A 23,131-nucleotide genomic window follows, 5' to 3' on the forward strand; every position below is an offset into this window, starting at 1 on the left:
GCCTCCAGCCCGGCCTCCACGCCCAGCCAGCACAGGCAGCCAGCTGCTGTGGCACCAGCCCAGCACCCTCCAGCCCCCCGAATAATGGAATCCACAGCCCCGGCCCCGAGCCCATTGCCCCAGCCCTCCTGCAAGGGCCGGAGGCAGCCCCGCCAGGGCTCGGGTTGGGAGAGACGACACACTCCCGACTGACAGCTCCATGGGCCGACCGTTTATTTCAGAAGAACTGCACAGCAATAAACACAGCTGAGAGGCACAAAAGAGTCTGAAGGCAAGCAGAGAGAGGTCCCCGTGGAGTGGAGTCCTTGGAGACTGATGCCTTTGGGGGACGATTCTCGCTCAGGACAGGCCAGGAAACCAGATGAAACTCTGGAGTGGGAAGACTCCAGCAGCCCCTCTGCTAACAGCCACGCCTGGAGCCTGCTGACACTTCCCTGTCCGCTGCCGTACCAGCATCTAGTGCGGGGAGGAAGAAAGAGAAGTGTGAGATGTTACGGGCAGGGAGAAGGCAGAGAAGTCCCGCAGGCTGAGCTCCAGCCACCCGGGATGGGATCTGCGTGCGATGGAGCCTCAAGGCGTCTGTGAGCTGGGAGAGGCCCCTTGTGCCCAAGCCCCTGAGCAGGTCCCAGGGGCAGCTGCTCAGCCAAGGGCAGCCAAGACCTTGGGTGTCCCGTGCAGGTGTCCCGCCTCGGGGCAAGGTGGTTAAGCAGCAGTGGTTAAGCTCCTCCAACATATACTCTCTAAGGGAGGATTATCTTATCAGGGGAACCTGAGGAGGGTGCTGTTGTGGGCTCGGCAGCACTGACTAATCCCCTCAGTGACCGCAGCCTTTGAACCTGCTACTTGGGAAAAGATCGGCGCGGCACTGTGGAACAACATTAGTTCAGGTTCTAAAGACAGTAGGAAACTCTCCACTGTGTGGAGATTGGTCCTAGACACTCTGACAGAACTGAAAGCGGAACGGCAGACCCCCGCCTCCGCTTTCGCTGCCTGGTCAGCAGAGGCAGAACGCGCTGGCGCTCAGGATTCTGTCACTGCTGGGACGCTCGCGGGATCCCTGTTCCCCAAGGCGGCTCCTAAAAGGAAGGATGGGGACGCTGCACGCGCAGAACCCGTGCGGCAGGAAAATCAAGAGCAAAAGTCAACAGGTTTACTACACCTCGACACCCCCACCCCCCCTCAAGCCCAAAAGATCAATCACCGGAGCGCACGGCCCTGCCCCGCTCCCGCCGACCCCCCCGCCGCCGCCGCCGCCGCCTCGCCAGAGGACGGCACCGACCCAGCCCTGCCCCCATCCTCGCCCCCGACACCCCGGTCGGTGCAGGAACAATCTCGTTATGATTTACAAGATCAACACTTGCAAGAACTAACGAGAAAATTAGAGCAACTTGAAATCCGAATGCAGCAAGCGGCTCAACCCACCCCCACAGCACCGCCACCTCCCCCTCTTCCTTTTAACCCCTTCCTCCGCGACACGGGGAGGGGGGGGGGGTGGTCAGAGGGAAACGGTGGCTATCGGGTCGCTACCATCGTCGGCCCAAATGGGAGGGGGGGCACTGGGACGCACGAGTGGTAATGCTAATCCGGCAAGCCGATGGCGGGGAGTTATTCGGGTGCTATAATTGAGGGGCAGTTTAACGAGCTTAGACCAATGACGTTTCCGGTAACAGTAACCTCCCAAGGCAATGAGTGGGAAGCCTGAGACTGGAAAATGATGGGGATGTGCTGGGTTACGGAATTAGTATATGGGGAACATGAGTTAAAATCACCATGTACTGGTTCAGTAATTCAACTTCCCAGCAGCCACACCCCGTCAGCAAGGAGATCCTCTATATAGGGTGCAAGCTCAAATGCTGATGGGCGCAGGCCCTTTTGCTAGCCCCGACTGCCAAGTTAGATTTCAACCAGAAGTGTTACAGTTAACCCAAGAATTGGCCTTAAAAACGATTTTAGCCGTACATGAGGAAAAAGCAGCACCAGCATTTACAGGAGTAAGACAGGGGCCCCCGGAGCCCTATCCAAAAATTATTGCTAGACTACATGCCGCTATTGATGTTAATCCTGAGGCTTGGGGGGCTTGGGACTTTCTTAGTTTTCTCATTAACATTACTTATGATAGTGCTGATGGGTGGGCTGAGAAAGACTTCAGTCTCTTAACTGCCTGCGGCCGAGACCGGCGCCGCGCTCTCGGCACACCCCGCCCCCCCCCCACCAAAAGCGGCACTTTTTACAGAAGCTGCTGACACACCACATAATCAATAAGCAATAGTTTAATAGTTTTATATATTCTTAACAGTGTTTTGATGTTTGCACCGTTTATCATTTTATGTTGTGTGAGCAGTAAGTGTAAGAGGCCTCTTTGTGTGGTTGTTTTGCGTGTGCCAGAAGCAGCCCAGCGGCAGCTGCGGACTGCAGACTTCTTTGCCAGAGTGCCATAGTACCCGCTGGGTCGTCGGTGTTGCCTGTTTGTTCAGGCTCAGTGTTTGAAGTGTCATAGGTGAAATATCTCCTCTAGCAGGAGGCAGTAATTCTGTATTAATTGTTGTCTTGAATTTAGGTGCATACTTTGTGGGGAGAGTGCACCTTTGTACCATCTAGCTGAGAAGGGTATTGTCATAAAAATCATCTACAACCTTACAGGGGTTGTTCGTTTTACCAGAGGTCAAACTTACTCAGCTTGTTTATTTTACTACAGCTGGGGTGACTCAGGATTTGGATCAGCACTTACTCCTCAAACATTTTGAGCTCAGACAGGGAGACAAAGTCGACCTCTGATAAAATGTAACCTCACTAAAGCAGAAGAATCCGTTGAACTAACAGGCATTTTACATACTGGTGCAGATGTGACTGTAATGTCTGCGACCAGATTTGCTGTTAGCTCGGGTAACGCGAGTGCTTTTCGGGGTTGGTGGTCATGCTGTAATGTTTCAAACCAAATAACTCATTCAGGTAAGGGGCCCAGAAAACTGGGTAGCAAATATTCATCCATTTATATTGGAAACCCCTGCTACATCATGGGGTTGTGACTGTATGGCTCAATGGGGAACTCAAATCAGATCAAATTTGTCTTAATTGCCACTGCAGCACAACCCACCCTGAAACCCACCCTGAAACTAACTTGGAAAACAGAATCACCTGTGTGGGTGGGTCAGTGGCCCTCGCCAGTGGAAAAGTTGTTCCACCTGAATGATTTAATTCATGAACAGTTAAGTGCAGGACATATCATACCTACCAGTCCTTGGAACCCCCTGGTGTTTGTTATATCAAATAAAAGTGGTAAATGGTGACTTTTACATGATCTCCAACACATTGATTCCCCTAAACTGGCATTTTCTAATAATTGATCTGAAAGATTTATTTTTTCTCCATTCCCTTGCATCTGGATGATGCATCTAAATTTCCCTTTTTTGTTCCCAGTATTAATGTTAGTGAACCTGCAACACGGTACCACTGGGTTGTTTTACCATAAGGCATAAAGAATACTCCCACAATGCAGGTCTCCCAGACTGTTATATATCATTATATGGATGACATCCTTATAGCAGCAGAAACACAGGAGATCATGGAAAAGCCTCTTGCTTTACCCAAAGACTCAGTATCTCAAATGGGGTGACAAATAGCACCTGAAAAGGTACAGAGATCATCACCGTGGCAGTACCTGGAGTGGAGAATTTGTGAACAGACCATTGTCCCCCAACACCTTAAACTTAGAACTGATGTTAAGACTTTAAATGATTTACAGAAACTGTTATGAACCATAAATTGGATACAGCTGTTGTTGGGCCTAACTAATGATGATCTCCATAGCTTGCTTTATATTTTGCGAAGAGATCCTTCACTCACATCACCCAGAGTACTTACAGAGAAAGCAAAAACAAGATCTCCACCGTGCAACTAATGCCATCTCAGAAACACAGTAAGCACAGCTTTCACATGCAATTTTTCCACCAAAATGCCCAGGCAATACAAAACCAGTTTTCTTTATCAAGGCCTCAGGCTGAAGACATCATTGTGACTTGCCCTGAATGCCAGAAGGACTCTCTCTCTTCAACAGCCAGTGGTGTCAACCCTCGGGGACTCACTCCTCAGAATTATGGCAATCTGACGTCACTCCGACGTCACTCCCTTTGCTGCATTTGGATCGTTAAAATAGGTGCCGTCAATATTGCAGCACTTCTCATCACAGACACCAGATCAACAAGAAGTCCAGGGCAAGACTCAAGTCCTGGAAAGTGTAACTGGGAAGGACCATATCCTTTAATAACCTGGGGAAGAGGTTATGCTTGTGTTTTCACAGGTTACAGTCCCGGTGGTTACCAGCAAGCTGTGTGCAATCACACCTGAGGCGTGAGAGGCAGCTTTTGGTGGACACTCAGGAGCCAGCAGTGGGTGCTATACATACCCCTGTGCCAACAGTTCGCCATCTCTTCAACTGATCGTTTAAGCAGAATGGATGGGTAATGCTTGCTACTGCAATAGGACAAAATACACTATATCTGTCCTTAATCACACTACAGTTCCCAACTCTTTTAAGAGAAAATGCTAACAGTACTTGCAACTCCTTGATGAAACATATAGGCTTACTAGTCACTAGTGAAATATGTAGCTTAGACAAAATGTACTTATTAATAAGGATGAAATGCTATAAGAATGTGTGTATTCAACTTTCTTTCTTTAGCCATATTAAGAATTAGGACCCCAAGTGTTTAACCTTATTAGAAACTCCCTTGGTTTTCCCCCTTGAGTGGTGGCCAGGCTCTGGGTGGAACCCAAGAGGAGGATGAGATCAGATGTTTCCGCTCAAAGAAAATTGCCAGTTATTTTGACCTGCTGAATTAGATAAATGAGGCTGGACCTGCTTGCAGCGATGTTGGATGCCTCACCTACGGATGGACGCGTAGGATTTCCGGTTTGCGAGGAAGGGTACTCTAAATTCTCGCTGCATCCAGGGTTCTCCAGCAACTGCGGATCTGAATGTTAGTGCCCCATTAAGTAAGTGTGCTATTCTGTATTTTCCTTACTGTTTATTTTTGTAGTATTTAGTCATATCCCTTAGTTATGGGTACTGAAATTAGCCTACTCTTTTTTACCTAATAACTGTAACTGCTGTATTGTTTCTAGCATTCTGTGAAACTGTTTTAAGTATGCTGCATTTTTTGAAGTTTGCCTAACCCTTAATTCATAAAGTCTCGAAATAAGTGTTGCAGGTGCTGCTGCAAAACAAAGAAAGGGGAGATGTGGGAGGCATTGGCCTGTCAGCCTTACACAGCCTCTAAGCAATTGCAGGGGTTGATGAAGAACAGGCCTTGGAAGATAGATAAGAAACTGCTGAGTTGTGCCAAGGTGGCAGGGAAAAACAGTGCACAGCTGCAACACTGAGCTGTGAAAAAGTACGAAGCTGTGAGAAGTTACCATCGCGGTAGGGCGGAATATGCCAGGCAATATGGGAAATTAGTTCAATTGACCCGTGAAACTGATAATGGACCAGCCTATACCTCTCAAAAATTTGCTCTCTTTTGTCAACTCTGGGGTATACGTCATATCACAGCTATACCACATTCCCCCACGGGGCAAGCTATAGTGGAGAGAGCACATCAAAACTTTAAAAGCGCTTTTGCAAAAACAAAAAGGGGGAGAGGTCTTGGCTGCTGCAGAACCACTTGCAAAAGCGGTGTATGTGTTAAAGTACTTACGGCTCACAGGTGACAGGGAGGAACCACCAGTAGTAATACATAGTCTGGGTCTGAAATCCGATATAAGCCGGTGTGGAGATGGTGCTTTTGCTCAGTACAAAGATGTTGCTATAGGAGAGTGGAAAGGACCTGTGGAACTAACAATGACGGGTCAAGGCTATGCCTGCGTTATTACCGATACCGGCACTAGATGGGTTCCGAGTCGATGGGTGCGACCCTGGAAAAAGGAAGTTAAGAAAGACGAAACAGAAACCAAATGAGATATTAACTTGGAGCAGGGGTTATGTCTGTGTTTTCACAGATGCCGGCTCTCGCTGGGTTCCTGCTCGGTGTATTCGGCCTGTATTGGAACCTGCCTCAAAGTGAAGGATGGGTGGTCTCACAACCAAATACCACCGCAAGCCCTGAAAATCTGTTCTCTACGTGCTTGGTAGAAATACCTGTGGATACATGGCCGAACCCACTGCAGTTTTGGCTTAGCAAACAAACTAATGCTACTTCTTTGGCTTTAAGTGGTCTTTTAACTGATGCTGATAGTGTCAGACATGCTACGTTATAAAATAGAGCTGCGATTGACTTTTGCTTCTAGCGCAAGGACATGGTTGTACTGAATTTGGAGGAATGTATTGTATGAATCTATCCGATCATTCAGAATCTATTTTTAAAAGCATTCAGCAATTGAAGGATGGAGTCAAACGCTTAACAGAAGATGATGGCTTGGACTGGCTGACAAGGATGTTTAAAGGTTGGGGATTATCTGGTTCGTTGATAACATTAGTCAAAACTGTCGGAGTAGTCCTTTTGATTGTAGTGACTGTACTCTCCACGTTGCCTTGCCTTACAGGCCTTCTGCAAAGGGCCCTGCAGAGGACTGTCGGTGCAATGTTTTTAGCACAGGACCACAGGGGGGTCTGGATCGCTCAAAAACAAAAAGGGGGATTTGTGGCATCGCTGGAGAACAACGGACATGTTGTGAGCGATCCAGACCAAGGGGCCTCACTGTAACAGCAAGCTGCAGCTGTGTTCAAGGACAAAAACAAGGCCGAGACGGCCTGAGAAACTACATTCCTGCCCCAGAGATAAAGATGTTGGAATGTCGAAAACAGGGGGTCTACCGGGGGGGAGAGCAGCGCGTGGACACCACACTGGGACCAATCATCGAGGGCAGAAGGGCGCGTGAACAAGTAGCTTTAGCGTATTAGCAATAAGATAGTGGCGCGTGAAGCTTGAGATAAATTGCTGTGTAGCCTTTAATAAAGTGGCATCAACTTGATCACATTGGTCGTCTAAGTTGTGTCCGAGACTTCCGCGTCGGCAGCCCCTCTGCTAACAGCCACGCCTGGAGCCTGCTGACACTTCCCTGTCCGCTGCCGTACCAGCATCTAGTGCGGGGAGGAAGAAAGAGAAGTGTGAGATGTTACGGGCAGGGAGAAGGCAGAGAAGTCCCGCAGGCTGAGCTCCAGCCACCCGGGATGGGATCTGCGTGCGATGGAGCCTCAAGGCGTCTGTGAGCTGGGAGAGGCCCCTTGTGCCCAAGCCCCTGAGCAGGTCCCAGGGGCAGCTGCTCAGCCAAGGGCAGCCAAGACCTTGGGTGTCCCGTGCAGGTGTCCCGCCTCGGGGCAAGGTGTCTTGGGGCAGGACTGTGCCAGGGAAGGACACGCTCTCTGGTTTGGAAAGGGGAGAGCCAGCCATCAGAGGGATCCCTCTGTCTGCAGCCAGGACTTTTACATGCCACATGGAAAGCCTCTTCTGGGTGCCCAGGCAGTCCCCCTTGGGTTGGTCCAGCCCAAAGCCAGCCTCCAGATGCTGCTGCTGCCTCATGAGGGGTGTCAGAGAAATCCCCTCTTTCCCCCAGGGCTGCCCTCAGTGGAGGGATGGGCCTTGCAGCCAGGGGAAGCACAGCCCTTTTTGGAGACAGTTACCAGGGGAGCTGCCTCTGCTGCTCTTGACGCCGCCTGTTGTTCTCAGTGACCTGCTTGAATATGTCCCTCCGTTGGTGATACGGCTCCAGCCTTCTGAGGACCTGGACCGCTCGTGGGGAAAGGTGGCTGCAACAACAGGGAACAACAGCCCTCAGCCTCTGCCAGAGACCCCCTCTGCCTCTCCCCTCGTCCAGCCCCTGCACCCCCCAGTCCCGCGTGTACCCACCCTTTCACCCTGGGGTGAGTTTTGGGCCTTGGCCCGGAGGGGGGTAAGCCAGGTCACGGCCATGTCAGGAGACATCAGAGGGTCTCCTGTGGAACCCCAGGACGCAGGGATGGAGGACCTGGCCGTCTCTGCGGGGTCACGGCTGCTCGACTGCCCCAGGCTGTGTCCAGAGCTGGTGCACACTTACTCAGTCTGGAGTCTTCCCAGCTGGGCGGCTGCTGCTGTCATCTGCTCTGCTGGGAGAGGGTTTTCAGCCTGTCTCCACCTCTTGTTGGCCTCCTTTCTCCTGGGCTGGGCTGGAGGGTGAGGAGTCCAAGAGCCAAGTGCCTGCCAAGGAGGAGACAGTCTCAGCAAACAGATGGGAAACAGAGGTGCTGCTTCCCAGAAGACTCTTGAAAGGGGCCTGCAGCAGGACCTGGAGTCAGGAGACTCAGCACCGCGTGCCTGCCATCATGGCTGACGGCTGCTCCTGCCCCTTGGATCCTGCTGCCAATCTCTCCCACACAGGGATGAGCAGGCAGAGCCCTGCCCTGCAGCTGGGTGTTAGTTCCTGCTCCCATCCCCTGGAGACCTGCTGCCCTGGGTGCCCCGACAGAGAGAGTCACTGCTGCTCTCCGCAGTGCCCACCACTGCCCATACCTGGGGTGGCTGTCGGTGCTCCCCTGCAGACCAGGCTTCCCTTGCCTCCCATTCTGCCTTTGCTTGCTCTCGCCACTCCTTCCACCAGTTCTGCCCTTTCTCCCACTCTGCAGACAGCTGCCGGACCTCCTGGAGGGGACAGAAATGCAGCAGCAGGCAGGATTAGTCTCAGCTCCTGGAGGGGCTTCCGTCGGGTCTGACCCGTGTTGCTGCCCCTTGCCTCAGCTTTGCCCTTGACATGCCAGGGGCCGTGGAGTCACGCCAGGCTCCTCAGCTCATGACAAACACAGCTGCGTGACCAAAGATCTCCGCTGCCAACACCCTAGAAAGGACTTGTACATTTTCCATAGCCCCTGGCCAGAGCAAAGTGTTTCATGACAACCCAGGGGGCAATAACAGGCGGGGAGGGTGTGCAGCACCTTCCTTTTTGTGAAGAAGACCTGAAGGAGGTGACAGACAGGTTCCAAGGAACGCAAGGGATCCTTTCAGGAGGACTCTCTGCACAAAGAGGCTTCTGCCAAGTCTCAAACAGCACGGTAGTCACGGCAAGGCACGTACCTGCAGTGCTCTCCTGCAGCCTTCGGATGCCGGGAGCGCAGCGGTGGACCTGTCTGGAGAAGCTGGCCCCTGCCGGCCTGTCTCCTTTGTCCTGGGGGAGCTGCCTGGGCATGGGGGGAGCACACTGCAAAGAGACACCGGGAGGAGTAGGCATGAGCGTGGGGAGGTTGGTCTCCCATTTTCACTGGGCATCAAAGCTCCCCAGGCTGGCAGAAGCAGCGGGAGAGGTGGGGCCATTTCCCAGGGCAGGGGGGAGCCTTTCCTGAGCCCCATTAGATGGGTGGGAGAGGAGTGCCCCTCCGCTCTGTTGTAAGGACAAGGGAGCTAGAGTGCACAAACATCCCCTGCCTTCCTCACTGAGGGGCCTGCGATGGGGCAGACAAGCTCTGAAAAACCGTGGGACATGTGCCAGGGACCCTCCCGAGTCCCTGGAGCCAGAGTGTCCCAAGGGGATGTCTCTCCTGCGTGAGTGCAGGGATCCCTTTCATCCCTTCCCACAAGGGTCTCACCTGGCAGAAGGCTTCTTGCCTGTGTCTTGCTGCCTGGTGCCTGGCCCCTGCGTTGGCAGCACAGGCAGGGGAAGTGCCACCCGTCTCTGCAGCAGCTTCCCAGGACACGCCTCTGCAGCTGGGAGGAAGCTCTCTGGAGCAGCCCCATGGGGAGGGCATTTCAACTGGGCTGTGGTCAGCCCTGGACAGCACGGACCCGTTCCCGTACTTCTTCTGGGCCTGTGCTTTTCTCCAGCCTTCTTGTGCCAGGTGGAGAAATCCTTGGCCGCTGCTCCGCCTGTAACAATGAACCGAAACCTGGAAAGCAAATGATGACACAGGCCTGAAGAAGGGTGACCGTTACCCCCTGCAGCTTCCCAGCACTAATGCTGACTGTCGTGCCAGGCATGGCATCCCTTTCCCGTGGTGGCCATGCACAGGTTCTGTTGGCAACCTCCCCCCAGCACCAGAAAGTGGAGCTTTAACCCTGTGCAGTTGGTTCTGTCTGATGTGGACGACGTCAGGCTGGGCATGAGAAACACTCGCCGTGCCCGATCACTCCGGGAGAACACAGGCCTCGCCCCAGCTCAGCACCAGCTAACCAGAAACCAGTCACTGCAGGGCTGATCCCTGACTTGGTGCTGAGCGTCGAGCCCCGACAACTCCGGAGCAGGAGCTGGGAAGCCGCGGGCTCAGTCTGCCGAGGGCTGCAGAGGAAACGCACTCACCTGGGGAACGCGTGGGCAGGAGCAGCCTCCATCCCCTGAGCAGTGGGTGCTCCCCTGGAGAGAGCCCCGCTCGGCATCCACAGCCTCTGCAAAGCCACACGGAGCTGTCAGAAGGTTTCCAAGGCAGTTTTTCTCTCGGCTCCCAGAGAAAGCAGAGCTGTCTCCCGCTCCAAAAGAGAGCCACTTTTCCAAACCTCTCTCCCAAATCCTCCCCCATGAACTTTAGCCCTTGCTCTGCTCTGGAGGAGCTGCACAGCAAACACTGACACTGCGCAATAACCCTGCGGGGCTCTTTGTTGGGCAAGGACCCAGAAACTCGGGAGAAACTTTCTGTGCTCATGGAGAGCTCAGTGGGGGTGAGCACAGGGACAGGCATTGGACTGGCCTGCCACGTCCAGGCTGGCCAGTGACAACTGGGTGGCTCACCCTTCACCAGGCTTCCCGAAGACGCTGAAGCAGCCCTCAAAACCTGAGCGACTTACAGTGTGAAGCAGCGCGATCTGGCTGGCCTCGCTCTCCAGCCCCGTGACGCAGTCGTAATAAAACCGCATGCACAGGACGTCATCTCTGCAGGACAGCACGCCAATGTCCTTGAAGGCGAAGGCCAGGCGCTGCCTGTTCCTCAGCTGGAAAGAGTACAGGAAGATGGTCTCTTGCACACAGTCCTGCACCACGTGCGGCGGGAAGGAGGTGGCTTGCGATAGCCACCCGTAGTTCAGCGTCTTGATCTCAATGTTGCCTGCGAGGAGGAGGAACATCGTCAGTGCCACAGCAGGCCAAATTTCCATGTCAGGTTCCTGACAAACTGCCAGAGCAAAGGCCATTTACAGAAACAGCTCGTGGGGAGTGCTTTGTTTTGGGGGAGCTCAAGCCACCCCCTGACCCTTGGAGGCAATTCTCGACTTCTCCCCTCCCTTTACAAAGAGCAGAGAGCACGCACCCCGCCCCCAGACATGGAGGGGGCAAGTGGAGGTTGGCCACTGCCTTCTCACCAGGGATAGCCACTGTGGGGAATGCGAGCTCCTGCAGACATATCGCGTCAATGTCCAGCTGGAAGACTGGTCTTCGAACCACATACACCTCTTCTTCGCCGCTGAATCGCTCTTGGACCACAGCGAAGGTCCCGAGTCCTGTGACCAGGACACCCTGCCCAGGAAAAAGACAAAAAGGCTGATGAGTGCAGACTTCAGAGATGGGAAAAGTGAAAGCTTTGGGAAGAGCCCACGTTCTCCATTTCTTGTCTTCCCCTCCTCAAGATATTTGCTAACATCCTTCGGCTAGAGAAGATCCCCGGCATTTCCAGCACAGGGAATAGCCCTTGGACTGATTCCCAGGGATTATCCTTGGCATGGACCCAGCATAATCCCATCTCTCTCTGCTTGGTCTCGTCGCTCTGATCACAGGAAAAGGGAAGCCCGCATCCTGTGTGCCAAATGCTTTCTCAGACTAGATCTGGACTTGCTTTCTCTCCTGGCTGACCAAGAAGCAGCTGTGGGCACACGGGGTTGTCTTGGTGTGCTGCCATGATGCTCAGGGAGGGATTGCTCGCCGGGGCCTGGGATCGGGAGAGAAAAGGGGGACCAAGACGCCAGCCCACCTTGTCCAGTTTCAGCTGTCCCAGGATGTATGCAGACACGGCATCCCAGATAGCCACAACCTCTGCAAAGCAAGGGAAGGAAAGAGGTGTCAGGCTCCAGGCCAGCCATCTCACAGCCTCTTGGCAAGGTCCTCGCCCAGGGGGTGCCAGATGCAGGTGTCCAAAACCAGCCCAGACAAACGCTGCCGTGGCTGCGGAGCTGGGCTGTGCCCCAATTTATGACTGCCAGCCTTACGCTGCTCCTGGGGCAGGGCTGAAGCAGAAATGGGGATGTGAGAAGGGCTGAGGAACCAGGGCTGTGGCCATCTAACGCAGCTGGAATGCAGGACCCCTTTTCATCCCAGAGCCAGAACCCCAAGAGGTACCAGCTCCCAGGGGAAGCTGGCCCTGGATGGCCCCCTTCACAAGGGGAACATGCCAACCGTGGGTCCTGGTTGCCACATGGTCCCCTGAGCCCGGTGGGACCCTCAGGCAGGGCTCTCGCAGCAGCCCCCAGCCCTGTCCAGCCACTCCCACAACCCAGCAGCCCCAGCTTTTGACAGTGGACAGCCCCACTGTCCTTTGGGAAGGAGCTCCTGAAAACCTTACCCTCGGGGGAGAGCTGCAGGAGCGTGGGGAACAAGCTGCACAGCTCAAAGCTGACAGCCACGGTGCAGCAACCCTCCATTGCACTTGTTGCTCGTCTGCAGCTCCGGTAAAAAGATGCTCTTCAGAGAGTGTCTCCTCTCTTCTCCGATGTGCCCCTGCTCCTCTTGCCTGTCAGTGAGGGTCCGCCAGTGCAGCCCTGCTGCCTCCCGACCCTGGTGCTGGCTCTGGAGCAGCTCCGAAGGGCAGCGCTGGGGAGCCCTTGAGCAGTGTCCAGCAGCGCCCAGGCCTTGCTGGGAAGTGCTGGCACGGCTGCGGCACCGGGGAGACATCCCCTGTGATGTGGGGCATCCCCCTGTGACATCAGTCCGCATCACTGGAAGGTGCATTTATGACATCAGCAGGGAGGCGGCACAGCTGGTGAGAGAGGAGAGAGATTTTACCTCTTGTCCTGGGAAAGCCATCCCCTTTCTCACCAGTCTTTTTCCAAAAATCCCGTCTGTCTCTGCTGCTGGAGCCAGTCCAGGCAGGGGGGTTTGGGGGTTGGCTGCGGTTGGGCAGTTACAAGAGATGGCATCGAAGGCCTGTGGGGAGCAAAAAAGGAAAAATTGCTTTGCTTACCTGCGAGAAAAAGAAGATCTTTTGCTTCCAACAGCGGACACGTGGACTTCAGGGGCTAAAATACTGCACATGCTTCTTGAAGAGCTGAAATCGGCTTCACTCCCTGGAAAGAAGGGAAGAGTAAAAACATGATGGAAATTAGAACTCAAAGACTGTTTGCAAAATCACAATGAATCATAAGCGTCCTTCCTTTGTCCGTCCCCCCGCTACAGAAGCCACGTTAGGACTCGGCTGGGAACATTTGTTGTGACGACCTGTTTTCTTTCTCACAGCCTCCTTTTCCAGAGGCAGGAGCACGTCCCCACCGCCCCCAGGAGACCAGCACCTCTACCAACAGGCGTTTCGGGCTAAAAGGCGAATTGGCTGGCATGGGTCTGCCCCTGCCCAGCACCCGGTGGCTCAGGCACTCCCTGCACAAGCCCCACACCCGCATCCCCCCCTCACTGGAGTTTGCAGCCGGAGCTGCGGCTCCTCACGGGCCAAGCGCAGGGCGAAGCTCGGGGCTGCGGCGTCCTGAGGCGAGAATCTCCCGTTAGCGGTGGGCATCCCACTGGCTGCACATCTGGAGTGGTACCATGACCATCAGCGGGCAGAGAGAGAGAGCAAGGAGTTACGGTGTGCCTGCTGGGAACTGGCTTCCGACCCCCAATAACAGCGACTGAGCTACACACAGTGGCGCAGCTCCCCCGGGAGCAGACTCCCCGCACCCCCTCAGCCTGCCCAGCAGCTGCTGTTGGGGCACTCTTCTCCTTCAGGCTCCGGCCCGTCCTCCAAAAGAGGCAAACAGACCTCAAGAGAAGTTGCTTTTCCCTTCAGTGAACTAAGGAACAGGCATCTCCTTTTATTGGTTTATTTTTAGTTTGTGAGGAAGGAGGTAAGTACCGACCTGCAGAAGATTTGTGCCCGAGACCCTGAACTGCAGGTGGCCTGTGCGGCCAGCCCGGAGCTGAGCAGTTCATTATTTAGGACAGATGGGATTCAGGCTTTCACCTTTTTCTTGCCCATTCCTCCTTTGTATCTTGCTGACTTCTCTTTCAGACCCTCCGTGTTCGCTGTGACGTCTGGGCGCTTGCTGCAGCCTGAGAGTCTTCTGAGCAAAAGGAGATCCATGGCCTGAGAGGCCACAGCCCAGCCACTGATCGCCTGTGTCTCTACCACACAACTTCAACAATAATGTTTTAGAAGACGGCGGGTCATAACATTTGTGGCACAGAATTAAAAGATCGTTTTTCTAAGCCACTTTGATTTAACAGGAACTTGTAGATTTGGTTTCAAAAATACAAAACGCTTTAAAGCCAAAACACTCTTTGTAACTGCTACTTTGCTTATTCTTGTTTGAAAGAAATACTTGGTGATTTGAACATGTTTTCCACATCAATTCAACTAAGTTTGTTTAAATTCAAACTTTAAATGTAAAATAGATAAAAATCCCAACTAAAAAAATAGTGCTGTGCTTATAACTTTTACCTAACTTTTTAAGCATCTTGTGCTCAAAATGTTTATATTCTAATTATATTCCAGTGTTATCTCTCAGAAGTTACAGAGCACCTTTTTCACTTCAGTGCAATTTAGGTAGTTTATGTCCTAAAAAGACTTAATTCCTGCTGATCAACAAAATTCATGGTGCACAATGAGATGCAGAATCTCCCCGGGCAGTGCCAGGCGCCTCGGACAGCGGTGCTCAGAAACAGGACAGAGAGGGCCTGAGCTTATCAGGGATGAACAGAAGAGGAAAAGGCATCTAATTAGACCTACCTGGAGATCCAAGCGTGATCTTCAAACAGAAGCTTCTGCAACTGAATGTCTAAGAATCTCCATTCTGTTAAAAAAAAAAAAAATAGAAAAAAAGATACAAATAAATGAGACAGGGCCTGTACCCAGCTTCAGTGAGGGCCAAGAGCAGAGTGGTCAGAGACCTGGTGAGGAACACAGGAGCCTGCGGTGGAATTCATCTGCCTCAACGTGGATGTCTCTAATGGAGGCGCCCACGTCCCAGCCAACCCTGGTCCCATTTCAGGCAACGGGGAGTTAGTCAGTATAACCAGTGAGTTCAAGGAACTGTTTATCTTACCCTAAAGTAAATGCTTATATGTTTGGTCAGAGAGGCCGCACACTGGATTCACTGCGTTTATTCATTATATCTCCTTTAAAACAAAATAGGCCCCCAGGCCACTTGTGCAGGCAGAGACGATTACAGCTACAGCACAGACACACCGCTGAGGTCAGAGAAATGACAGCCCATCTCTGCTCTACCCAGTCTGGTGAATTTACACCTCCCTCACCCCCAGAACAGCTCCTGTAACCCCCAGAAGAAGGGAAATGGCAGATTCATCTGTTAAAGCTCTTCCCCTTCCTGCGAGCAATGGGACCAGTCACTGGACCAGAGAAAGAGAGCCCGTCCCCCCACAGCCCCCAGCTCCTAAGGTCATCTAAGGAGACCTGTGGGTCCAAATTCTACCTCTTCTGAATCACAAGTACCAAGGGATTTCTGCCAGGTTGAGCAGCTCCCACCACATCTCCTGGCTGCGCTGGGTCCGTTGACCCAACTGGGAGGGACCCTTCAAAAACTGCCCCAGGGACCCAGAGATTCCCCAGCGGGCAGGGGCAGGGCTGTGCAAATGAGGGACCCCAACAGCCACTGCCACCCCCTGCCATCCCCAGCCCTCACAGCGCTGGTCACCTGCCAGCCCTCACAGCACCGACTGCTGCAACACACCAACCCCTCGTGGGGTGACGCCCTCCCTGCTCACCTCGAGGATGTGAGCTCTGGGGACAGCACGGGCTAGAACCCGGACACAGCGTCCTGGCTCCTGGAGGTGAGATGTGCACGGTCATCTCCCGCTGAGAGAGGAAAAAACGACATTAGAAACCCTCCACCTGACACAACAACAGCTTTAACTCATTTAAACCAGACGCAGAAGATGCTTCTACAAACTTCTGACCCTAGTTTTTAAGAACAATACTCACTTTAGACTACTATGATTAAGTGGACGAAATCACACTAGATAATCTGAATGCCACTTGAAAGAGGGTTTAATATTTAAGCAAGCTGGGAGGGGATTTTGTCAGCCAGGAATCCATCAGCAAGCACTTGGATCTTTAAGGGAACCCCTTTTTGTAACACTGAATGGAGATTTTTAATTATAAAGCCATTCACTCCATGCAGGAGGAGATTATTCACTGTATCTAGCACACAGCTATTCATGCACACCCTATTTTTATTTTTAAAACAAGTGCCACTGAACAGTATTCCAGATGGCAGGCAAATGTGGGAAATCCTTCCAGAAATATTGGCAGCTCAAAGCAATTGTCCTCCTGTCCCACAGAGCATCCCCAAAGAAGACTGAGCTCCCCAACAGGTCTTGCCTGGCTGCAGTCCCTCCCCAGGAAGCCCAAAGACAAACATGATGCTGTCACAACACATGGGGACACTGTGCTTACATGGGGGGGCACGGGGATGGCCCCACATTGGGACACTGGAAGAGCTGGTGGCTCCTGACACGTGTCGTGATGATGGGGATGAGCTGGTGGAGACTGCGGACATGGTGGGACATGGAGGGGGACACAGGGGGGTTTACAGCAACCCTGGGTGACCAGGACAGGCTGGTGACATCCCCCAGGGGGTCCCAGGGGAGGGGACAGTCTGGGGGGTGGTATCCCCCAGAGTCACGTATTTCTCCAGAGAGAGGGTGGGGTTGTCCATCAGAGCCTTCGCCATCCCCATGAGGTAGATGAGCAGCACCAGGTTTTTCTGCACCACGTTGACTGGTGGTTGCCGATGGCTGAGTGTCGTTGTCCTCCTGCGCAGCTCCCACCGGCGGCTGAGCCTCAGGGCGTCTTCTTCTTCTCGGGTGGTCTTCCTCCATGTCAGGGCCCAGTGGGCGTGCAGCTGGGGCTCTCTTTCTGCCACCGGCACACTGCGTGAACATCGTGAGGAGGCTGGGGTCATCTCTGTTGAAGAGGGGGTTGTAGTAGAAGAGCAGCTACAGAATGCAAAGGAGAGGAGTTAGTTGCCATCACTGCAGGAAGGAGAAAGACAGAGGTCCCATAACTAAGCATCTGCATCAGAAAAGACAAACATGGGTGCGTATGAAAAAGGGCTCTCCGGGGCATTTTAACAGCCAAGTTTTGGCTGAATCAAATGTTAGTATCGGGTTTTGTTAAGCAATAACCAGCCTTGTGTTTTGGGCTCTTGGGAGCAGAGAAGCGTAGGGTTTTCAAAGGCCTAAAAAGCGATGGAGAAAGCCATCCACCACTAGTTTTCAGGCTCCTCAGCGTGGAATGGACACGTTGGGAATAATGTGAGGCTGGCGTGTATCTTGTCAGCATTCAGCTGATGCCGCGAGAAGATTGAAATGTTTGGTGCAGCCGGGTACGGAGCAAGCACAATCGATGGGATGGTCTCTGCGTTTTCTGGGTTCAAAGCAAGCAGAAATAACCCAAATCCATTTTGTCAGCATTTCTGTTCCTCCGAAATCCTGCACTGAGAATTGCTGAAAATGACCCGTGAGCCAAAATCAGGCGATTTTCTCCCAGCCCCATCCTTGCTCCCTACCTTGAGAAGGTTTATTTTATCTGAAGGTGAACCTCTCCCCCTCCCCAGCTGTCCCGAGGGTTCGCTCATGTGCGGAGGACCTGACGTACCTTGCCCAGAGCAGGCCCTGCTGCTGCTACTGCCTGCAGCTCCTCGATGGAGATGGAGATGATGGAATCCCTCTCCATTGTGCAGAATCCATGGAGGTAGAGTTGGAGAATGAAGCTTCCCATGGACTCGGTTTCAAAGATCTTGCGGTGTCCCCTCCTGCCCAGCACTTCCGTTCGGAAGAGTTTTTTGGCAATGACGACGCAGTTGCCATCGTCGGCCCACCAGATGGACTGGAAGTGCTGGCTGTTGACAACCTCCCAGAGCTTCTGGAAGAACAGCTGGACTGAAGCCGGGCTCGTGTTTTGAAGTGCTAAGGCTTGGACAATAAGCCCAAGCCAGAGTTGACCTATAGATGAATCCTGTATGTTTTATAACTGACAAGCATTGTATCAATAGGTATTGTACTAGAATTATAACAAACCATCTGTCTGGATGTAAAAGGTGGGAATATTGAAACCTGAACAACAGGTCTTGAACCGAAATTGCTAACTCCGTATGTAGTCATTAGTGAGATATGTATAGAAAATGTAACTTAAACATCATAAAACATGTATCCTTCTTTGTGTGTGTAAACAAGGTAACAAGACCACAATAACAGGGCCACAAAGACAATTGTCTGACCCTGTGACCTGGTGTGTGACCTTGCTCATAAATCACCTAGATAAGCTGGGAAAACTCCCTTAGTTTTTTCCCTGAGCCCTGGCCAGGCTCTGGGAAAATCTAACGTGAGACTGACTTCAGATATTTTCACTTAAAACAAAAGGTGCCAGCTCTTCTGGCTTACTGATTTCAGGTATAAAAGGCTGGGCCCGCTCACAGCGACTTTGGAAGCCTCACCTACGGGTGGACGCACCGCGTAGGATTTCCCACTTGCAGGGACAGGCTCTCCAAATCCTCGCTGTAACCGGGGCTGCCCAGCGACTGCGGATCTGGATGATGGTAAAGTATGCAAGTGGTGATGTATTTTTCTTAATCACTATTCTCTCTCTCTTGTAGTAATGATTTGATGCATTACCCTGTGTTTTCCTATTTGTTTAAGCGCGCTACTTTGTCTTTTCTTACTGTATGTTTTCTATATTATTCTGTTATATTATTTAGTTATTTCTCGTAAATACGCCTGCTCTTTTCACTCTGGTGTCTGAGTTTAATTGATATCCCTGATCAGCAAAACATGTTTGCACAGATGTCATCTAGGAGGAGATGGCATGTCATGGGGGCCCGGGAGTCATCCGCAAAAGCTTGGAGGGCATTTTCTTGCAGGAGACGCCCGGTGGCAGCGTCCCAAGATACTCCCGTATCCCCTCCTGGATGGCTGGGAGAGGGTGAAGCCGGCCACCAAGCTGACCCCTCTGGGTCGGAAGCCTGGGATGTCTCCGGCGAAGGCGGCTCCATTTTAATTTGTTTTTTCATATCTTGGCTCACGCGTCCATCCATGGCCCTTTCTCTGACCGGTCTGGGTCGTGCCGGTCAGCAGAATGAAGGGCCCTGGTGCCAGGTGCCAACGTCGCCATGACGACAGTGCTGCATCCCAGTGACATGACAGCCTGGCGCCCGTCTCCTGGCAACAGGAAGGGGAAAACAGAAGGAATTGCTAGACAGCCCTGTTCCCTTCTCCTGGAGAGAGCTGTTTGGAGCCAAGGAGTGAGCGCAGCTGTCTTTGCTTTTGGCGTGTCCTGCTAGACCAGTGCTGCGTCCTGTTGGCCCTGGGAGCTGGTACCCAGGGAGGGATGGGGAAGGCTGCAGTGCTGGGCCTCCAAGTGTCCCGGAGCTGAAGTTTTTCCCTCGGGCACCTCCCCCGCCCCGTGCAGAACTGCCCGTCCCCTCTTGTCTGGAATAACCCCTGCCGTGTGATTTCAGTAGCGCTGCTTCTGTCGTGGTGTGCGTGTCCCCAGAGGATGCTCTGAGCTTTCAGCAGGCTGTGCGTGCTGCTCCCGAGAATGAGCTGGAAGTGAAACAACACTGAAATCTCTTTTGCGATTGCAGTAAAGTGGTGCTCTGTCATAGCTCTCTGCTCTACCATAGCTGAGAGAATGAATAGGAGCCCAGTGTTACACCTTCCTGTTATTTAATGAACTTCAGCTGTCAGCTGACACTGAGAGGAACCAAGGGTCCCTTCCAAGGGTCTGCTGGAGAGTCCCCAGCTCCACATACTCTCATTTACAGCTGTGGCTCCTGCCTTAAGTATTTACAGTACTATTTTCCCTTTCCCAGCATCTGACCTCTCTCATCCTGGCTCGGCAACTTTGCAACTCCTTATTTACTCTTTTTCTGGCATCTGGACCACATTTCATAGAACCATTTAGGTTGGAAAAGACCCTTAAGATCATCGAGTGCAGCTGTAGACCTAGCCCTGCCAAGCCCACCACTGCTTTCCCTGGATGTACGCAGGAACTGCTGCTCAGAAAATCACCTACGGAGTTCAAATGCAGGGAAAGGACAGGGAGGGGGAGTTGGCTTTGCAGTCCCTCCCAGCTAGGCCACCTGCTGCACTTTTCATCCTCAGCCTCCACAGCATTGTATAGACAGAGCAAGAAGAAGCTAAGCCCTCAGGTACACACCGTGCAAAAGAGATTCCAGGCCAAAACAGCCCAAAGGCCCTGTGCAAACCAAGGCGGGCAAGGCCAGCGGCACGAGGCAGGCAGCCCCCGTCCCCTCCACGTTTCACCCACAGCCCGCGTGCACTCACAGCGCAGCCCCGGGGAAGAAAGGGAGACAGGCCGGCACTTTCTCTCTCCGGGAGCAAAGCTTGCTCCCTGCCCGGCTCCGCTGGCGGGGAGAAGGGGCTCCAGCTCCCAGCCCCCGACATGGAAGCCTCCAGGTGCCTCTCGCCCAGCACAAGAGCCCCCACACACTGAGCTCCATCAGTAACCCCCTCCCTAGATCCTCCCCAAAAAAGCAGCTTCTGTGCAGGGACACAGATCCTGCAGGAGGACGAGTGCAACCCCCTGCCCCAGGCACCCCCCTGCCCCAGGCATCCCCTCTCGCACAAGGGATGTCCCCAGCCCCGAGGTGTGGGGCAGGGGGTGTCACCGCCCCCCCCCCCCCCCCCCGAGCTCCCCTGCAGCCCCGGTCCCTGCTCCGCCCTGCTCCCAGGGACGCGGTGGGGGCAGCTCTGGGACCCCGGGGACAGAGGGGACAGGGATGCTCAGCACCCAAAGCACCCAGTGAGCACAGCAAGCAGGCCCTGATAAATTTGCTTGCTTACTTCATATAACTTTGACACATTCTTCTACTCCTCACACTGAACAGCCCCAGCTCCTTCAATCTCTCCTCACAGGATTTATTCTCCAGGCCCTTCCCCAGCCTCATTGCCCTCCTCTGCCCTCGCTCCAGCACCTCGAGATCTCTCTCGTATTGAGGTGCCCAAAACTGGACACAACGCTCCAGGTGTGGCCTCACCAGTGCAGAGCACAGGGGGACTATCACCTCCCTGCTTCTGCTGGTCACACTATTTCTAACACAAGCCAGGATGCCGTTGGCTTTCTTGGCCCCCTGGGCACACTGCTGGCTCATGGTCAGCTGCTTGTCTATTGTAGCCGGCTCTGCATCTTTAAGCCTGCCTATCCACCTGTTGGTGGCGCTCAGGTCGCAGGGCCAGATACCGCAGGGGGTTAAGACCTTCTCGGGGACATCAGTACAGACACCAACGTGGTGGATACAAAATGTCCGTTTACTGAACTGCGCAACTTGCATATATATGCTCGCCAAGCACCTCCTCCGTGGGTGTGCCCTCGGCATTACAGGCCTACCCATTACCTTATTTAGTAACAAAGGAAAGGAGGGGAGGTTGTAACTACTCTTTCCGTACATTGCGAGATCTTCCGAGTGCCATTCCCTACACTTGTGTAGGAGTCTGGGCCGCGCTGGGAGAAAGTTAGTGCAGACAGAAGAATGCAAGGACGAAGACAAGGCCAGCAAAATAAGGCTGGCAAAAACACACAAGATAGCAGATAAGTGAGAAACACCTGTGGTCAGCAAAAGCACACAAGTCTGAGCAAAACAGGGTATGAGATAAGGGAGTTTTGGCAAGTTTTGGGCTTTATGTGCTAATTGAAATTAACCAACGCAAATGCTTGTAGAGGCGCGTGAACAGCGCGTGTAGATGACCTGTAGCATATTAGAAGATAGATGAGTGCGTGTACGGACCTTAGTAGAATATAAATGTAACCAGAAAAGGAAAAAAAAAAAAGATGGACGACCTGATCATCACACTGGTGTTGCGTCGTTTCTGTTCCCGCATGGAGAAATAAGGACGCCGGCTAATGGTGACCCTGACACACTTGTCAATTAGAACCCCCAGATCCTTCTCTTCCAGACAGCTCCAGCCACACCTCCCCGAGCCTGTAGCCATGCAGGGGGTTGTTGTGGCCCAAGTGCAGGACCTGGCACTTGCCCTTGTTGAAGCCCATCCCGTTGACGTTGGCCACCGATCCAATCTATCCAAGTCTCTGTGTGGAGCCCATACGCCATATCTGGGGATGTAAGAATTGGTAAGTCTGAGTGGTTTCCTTCAGCGTATGATGGTGCAGGACAGTCATAATTGGCGTGTAGATCGTATGCTTCTAAGTTAAAAGGACACCGGGCAAACGCGATGAATTCATGTAAGAAGCGTTCAGTGCGATTCAGCAACAACGGCTTTAGCTCGTCAGCAAAGGCCTGACTGTCCAGATCATACCTGGTCACGTTACTCACGATAACACGCTGCACAACGTTTGCCAACGATCCTCGGGCACCGAGCTGGACTGTAAGTTCTCGCTTCAACCAAGGAGCCAACCTGTGAAGGCAAGCAGGGTTGCGGTGGAAAAACTCTGCTGAAACGTCTCGATAGCGGCCACCGCCCTGAATGCTACGAATCCGCCCAGCGCTGCGGTACAGAGCTCTGCGGAAGCTGATCATGTCCTCCTCCGGAATCCGCGGCAGAGAGGTGCCCTCTGCGCTCGCCTGCCTCATCCAGGCCAGAGTCCTTAGCATAAGCTGGATCTCTCCGACCCTCTCCCGCACGGGTTGGTCAGACAGCCCGTCAAACAGTACCCCGTTATCTGGTGACAGCGTCCTTGGGGAAGGTGAACTGCCAGCGCGGCGTTCCCCCGCTAAGGCAGAGCTGTTTTCTGACGGGCTGGGTATATACTCTTCAAAGGCATCGTCAGCACGAATCGTATGGAAAATGGAAAGAAAGGGTCGCTTGCAGAGGGGGCATTCTGCTTTGCTGTCTGACCACTCCTGCACACAGCTGAAACAGAACCTGTGCAAGCAGCGATCTAGATAGGCGACATTGTCACATCTGTCCAAGCAGATGGGGCATCTCGAGTCGGGAGATGCATCTGCTGGCAGCTTGCTGGTGCCACCTTTTGGCGAAAAATTGCCATCTTCTGAAAACTCCTTATCTGCTGAAGCCATGTTCTACGAGAGAAAGACACCAAAGATCATCG

General features: G+C 53.1%; 2 protein-coding genes across 2 annotated transcripts; both read right to left on the reverse strand.

Annotated features, from left to right (window-relative positions):
- Nucleotides 1-6,919: 6,919 nt before the first annotated feature.
- LOC141934894 (uncharacterized) lies at nt 6,920-13,316 on the reverse strand. The gene is made up of 12 exons (XM_074850716.1): nt 13,058-13,316; nt 12,440-12,853; nt 11,852-11,913; nt 11,247-11,400; nt 10,737-10,993; nt 10,255-10,340; nt 9,548-9,844; nt 9,039-9,162; nt 8,481-8,609; nt 8,029-8,168; nt 7,616-7,741; nt 6,920-7,075 (listed from the first exon to the last, which is right to left on the reverse strand). Coding segments are annotated over exons 2-12 (1,455 nt in total). The 5' UTR covers nt 12,519-12,853; nt 13,058-13,316; the 3' UTR covers nt 6,920-7,074.
- A 2,572-nt stretch (nt 13,317-15,888) lies between these two features.
- LOC141935000 (uncharacterized) lies at nt 15,889-19,213 on the reverse strand. Its single transcript, XM_074850874.1, has 5 exons — nt 19,152-19,213; nt 18,993-19,051; nt 17,702-18,018; nt 16,499-17,040; nt 15,889-15,898 (listed from the first exon to the last, which is right to left on the reverse strand). Exons 1-5 carry the CDS (start codon nt 19,211-19,213, stop codon nt 15,889-15,891), a joined length of 990 nt encoding a protein of 329 aa, XP_074706975.1.
- Between the last annotated feature and the right edge of the window lie 3,918 nt (nt 19,214-23,131).

This window comes from Strix aluco, chromosome 26 (genome assembly GCF_031877795.1).
Source record: "Strix aluco isolate bStrAlu1 chromosome 26, bStrAlu1.hap1, whole genome shotgun sequence".
Classification (NCBI taxonomy): Eukaryota; Metazoa; Chordata; class Aves; order Strigiformes; family Strigidae; genus Strix; species Strix aluco.

What these genes read in the sequence shown, in the direction of transcription:
- LOC141934894 (XM_074850716.1), bottom strand. Translation starts at nt 12,518, where the DNA reads ATGGAGGGTTGCTGCACCGTGGCTGTCAGCTTTGAGCTGTGCAGCTTG. An exon ending in CCTGCAGCTCTCCCCCGAGG is followed by an intron (nt 11,914 to 12,439) that starts GTAAGGTTTTCA and finishes CTTGCTTTGCAG; the next exon opens with AGGTTGTGGCTATCTGGGAT. An exon ending in GGCAAGAAGCCTTCTGCCAG is followed by an intron (nt 9,163 to 9,547) that starts GTGAGACCCTTG and finishes GTCTCTTTGCAG; the next exon opens with TGTGCTCCCCCCATGCCCAG.
- LOC141935000 (XM_074850874.1), bottom strand. Translation starts at nt 19,213, where the DNA reads ATGGCGACGTTGGCACCTGGCACCAGGGCCCTTCATTCTGCTGACCGG. An exon ending in GACCGGCACGACCCAGACCG is followed by an intron (nt 19,052 to 19,151) that starts GTCAGAGAAAGG and finishes CTTCCGACCCAG; the next exon opens with AGGGGTCAGCTTGGTGGCCG. An exon ending in CAGGGCCTGCTCTGGGCAAG is followed by an intron (nt 17,041 to 17,701) that starts GTACGTCAGGTC and finishes TGCATTCTGTAG; the next exon opens with CTGCTCTTCTACTACAACCC.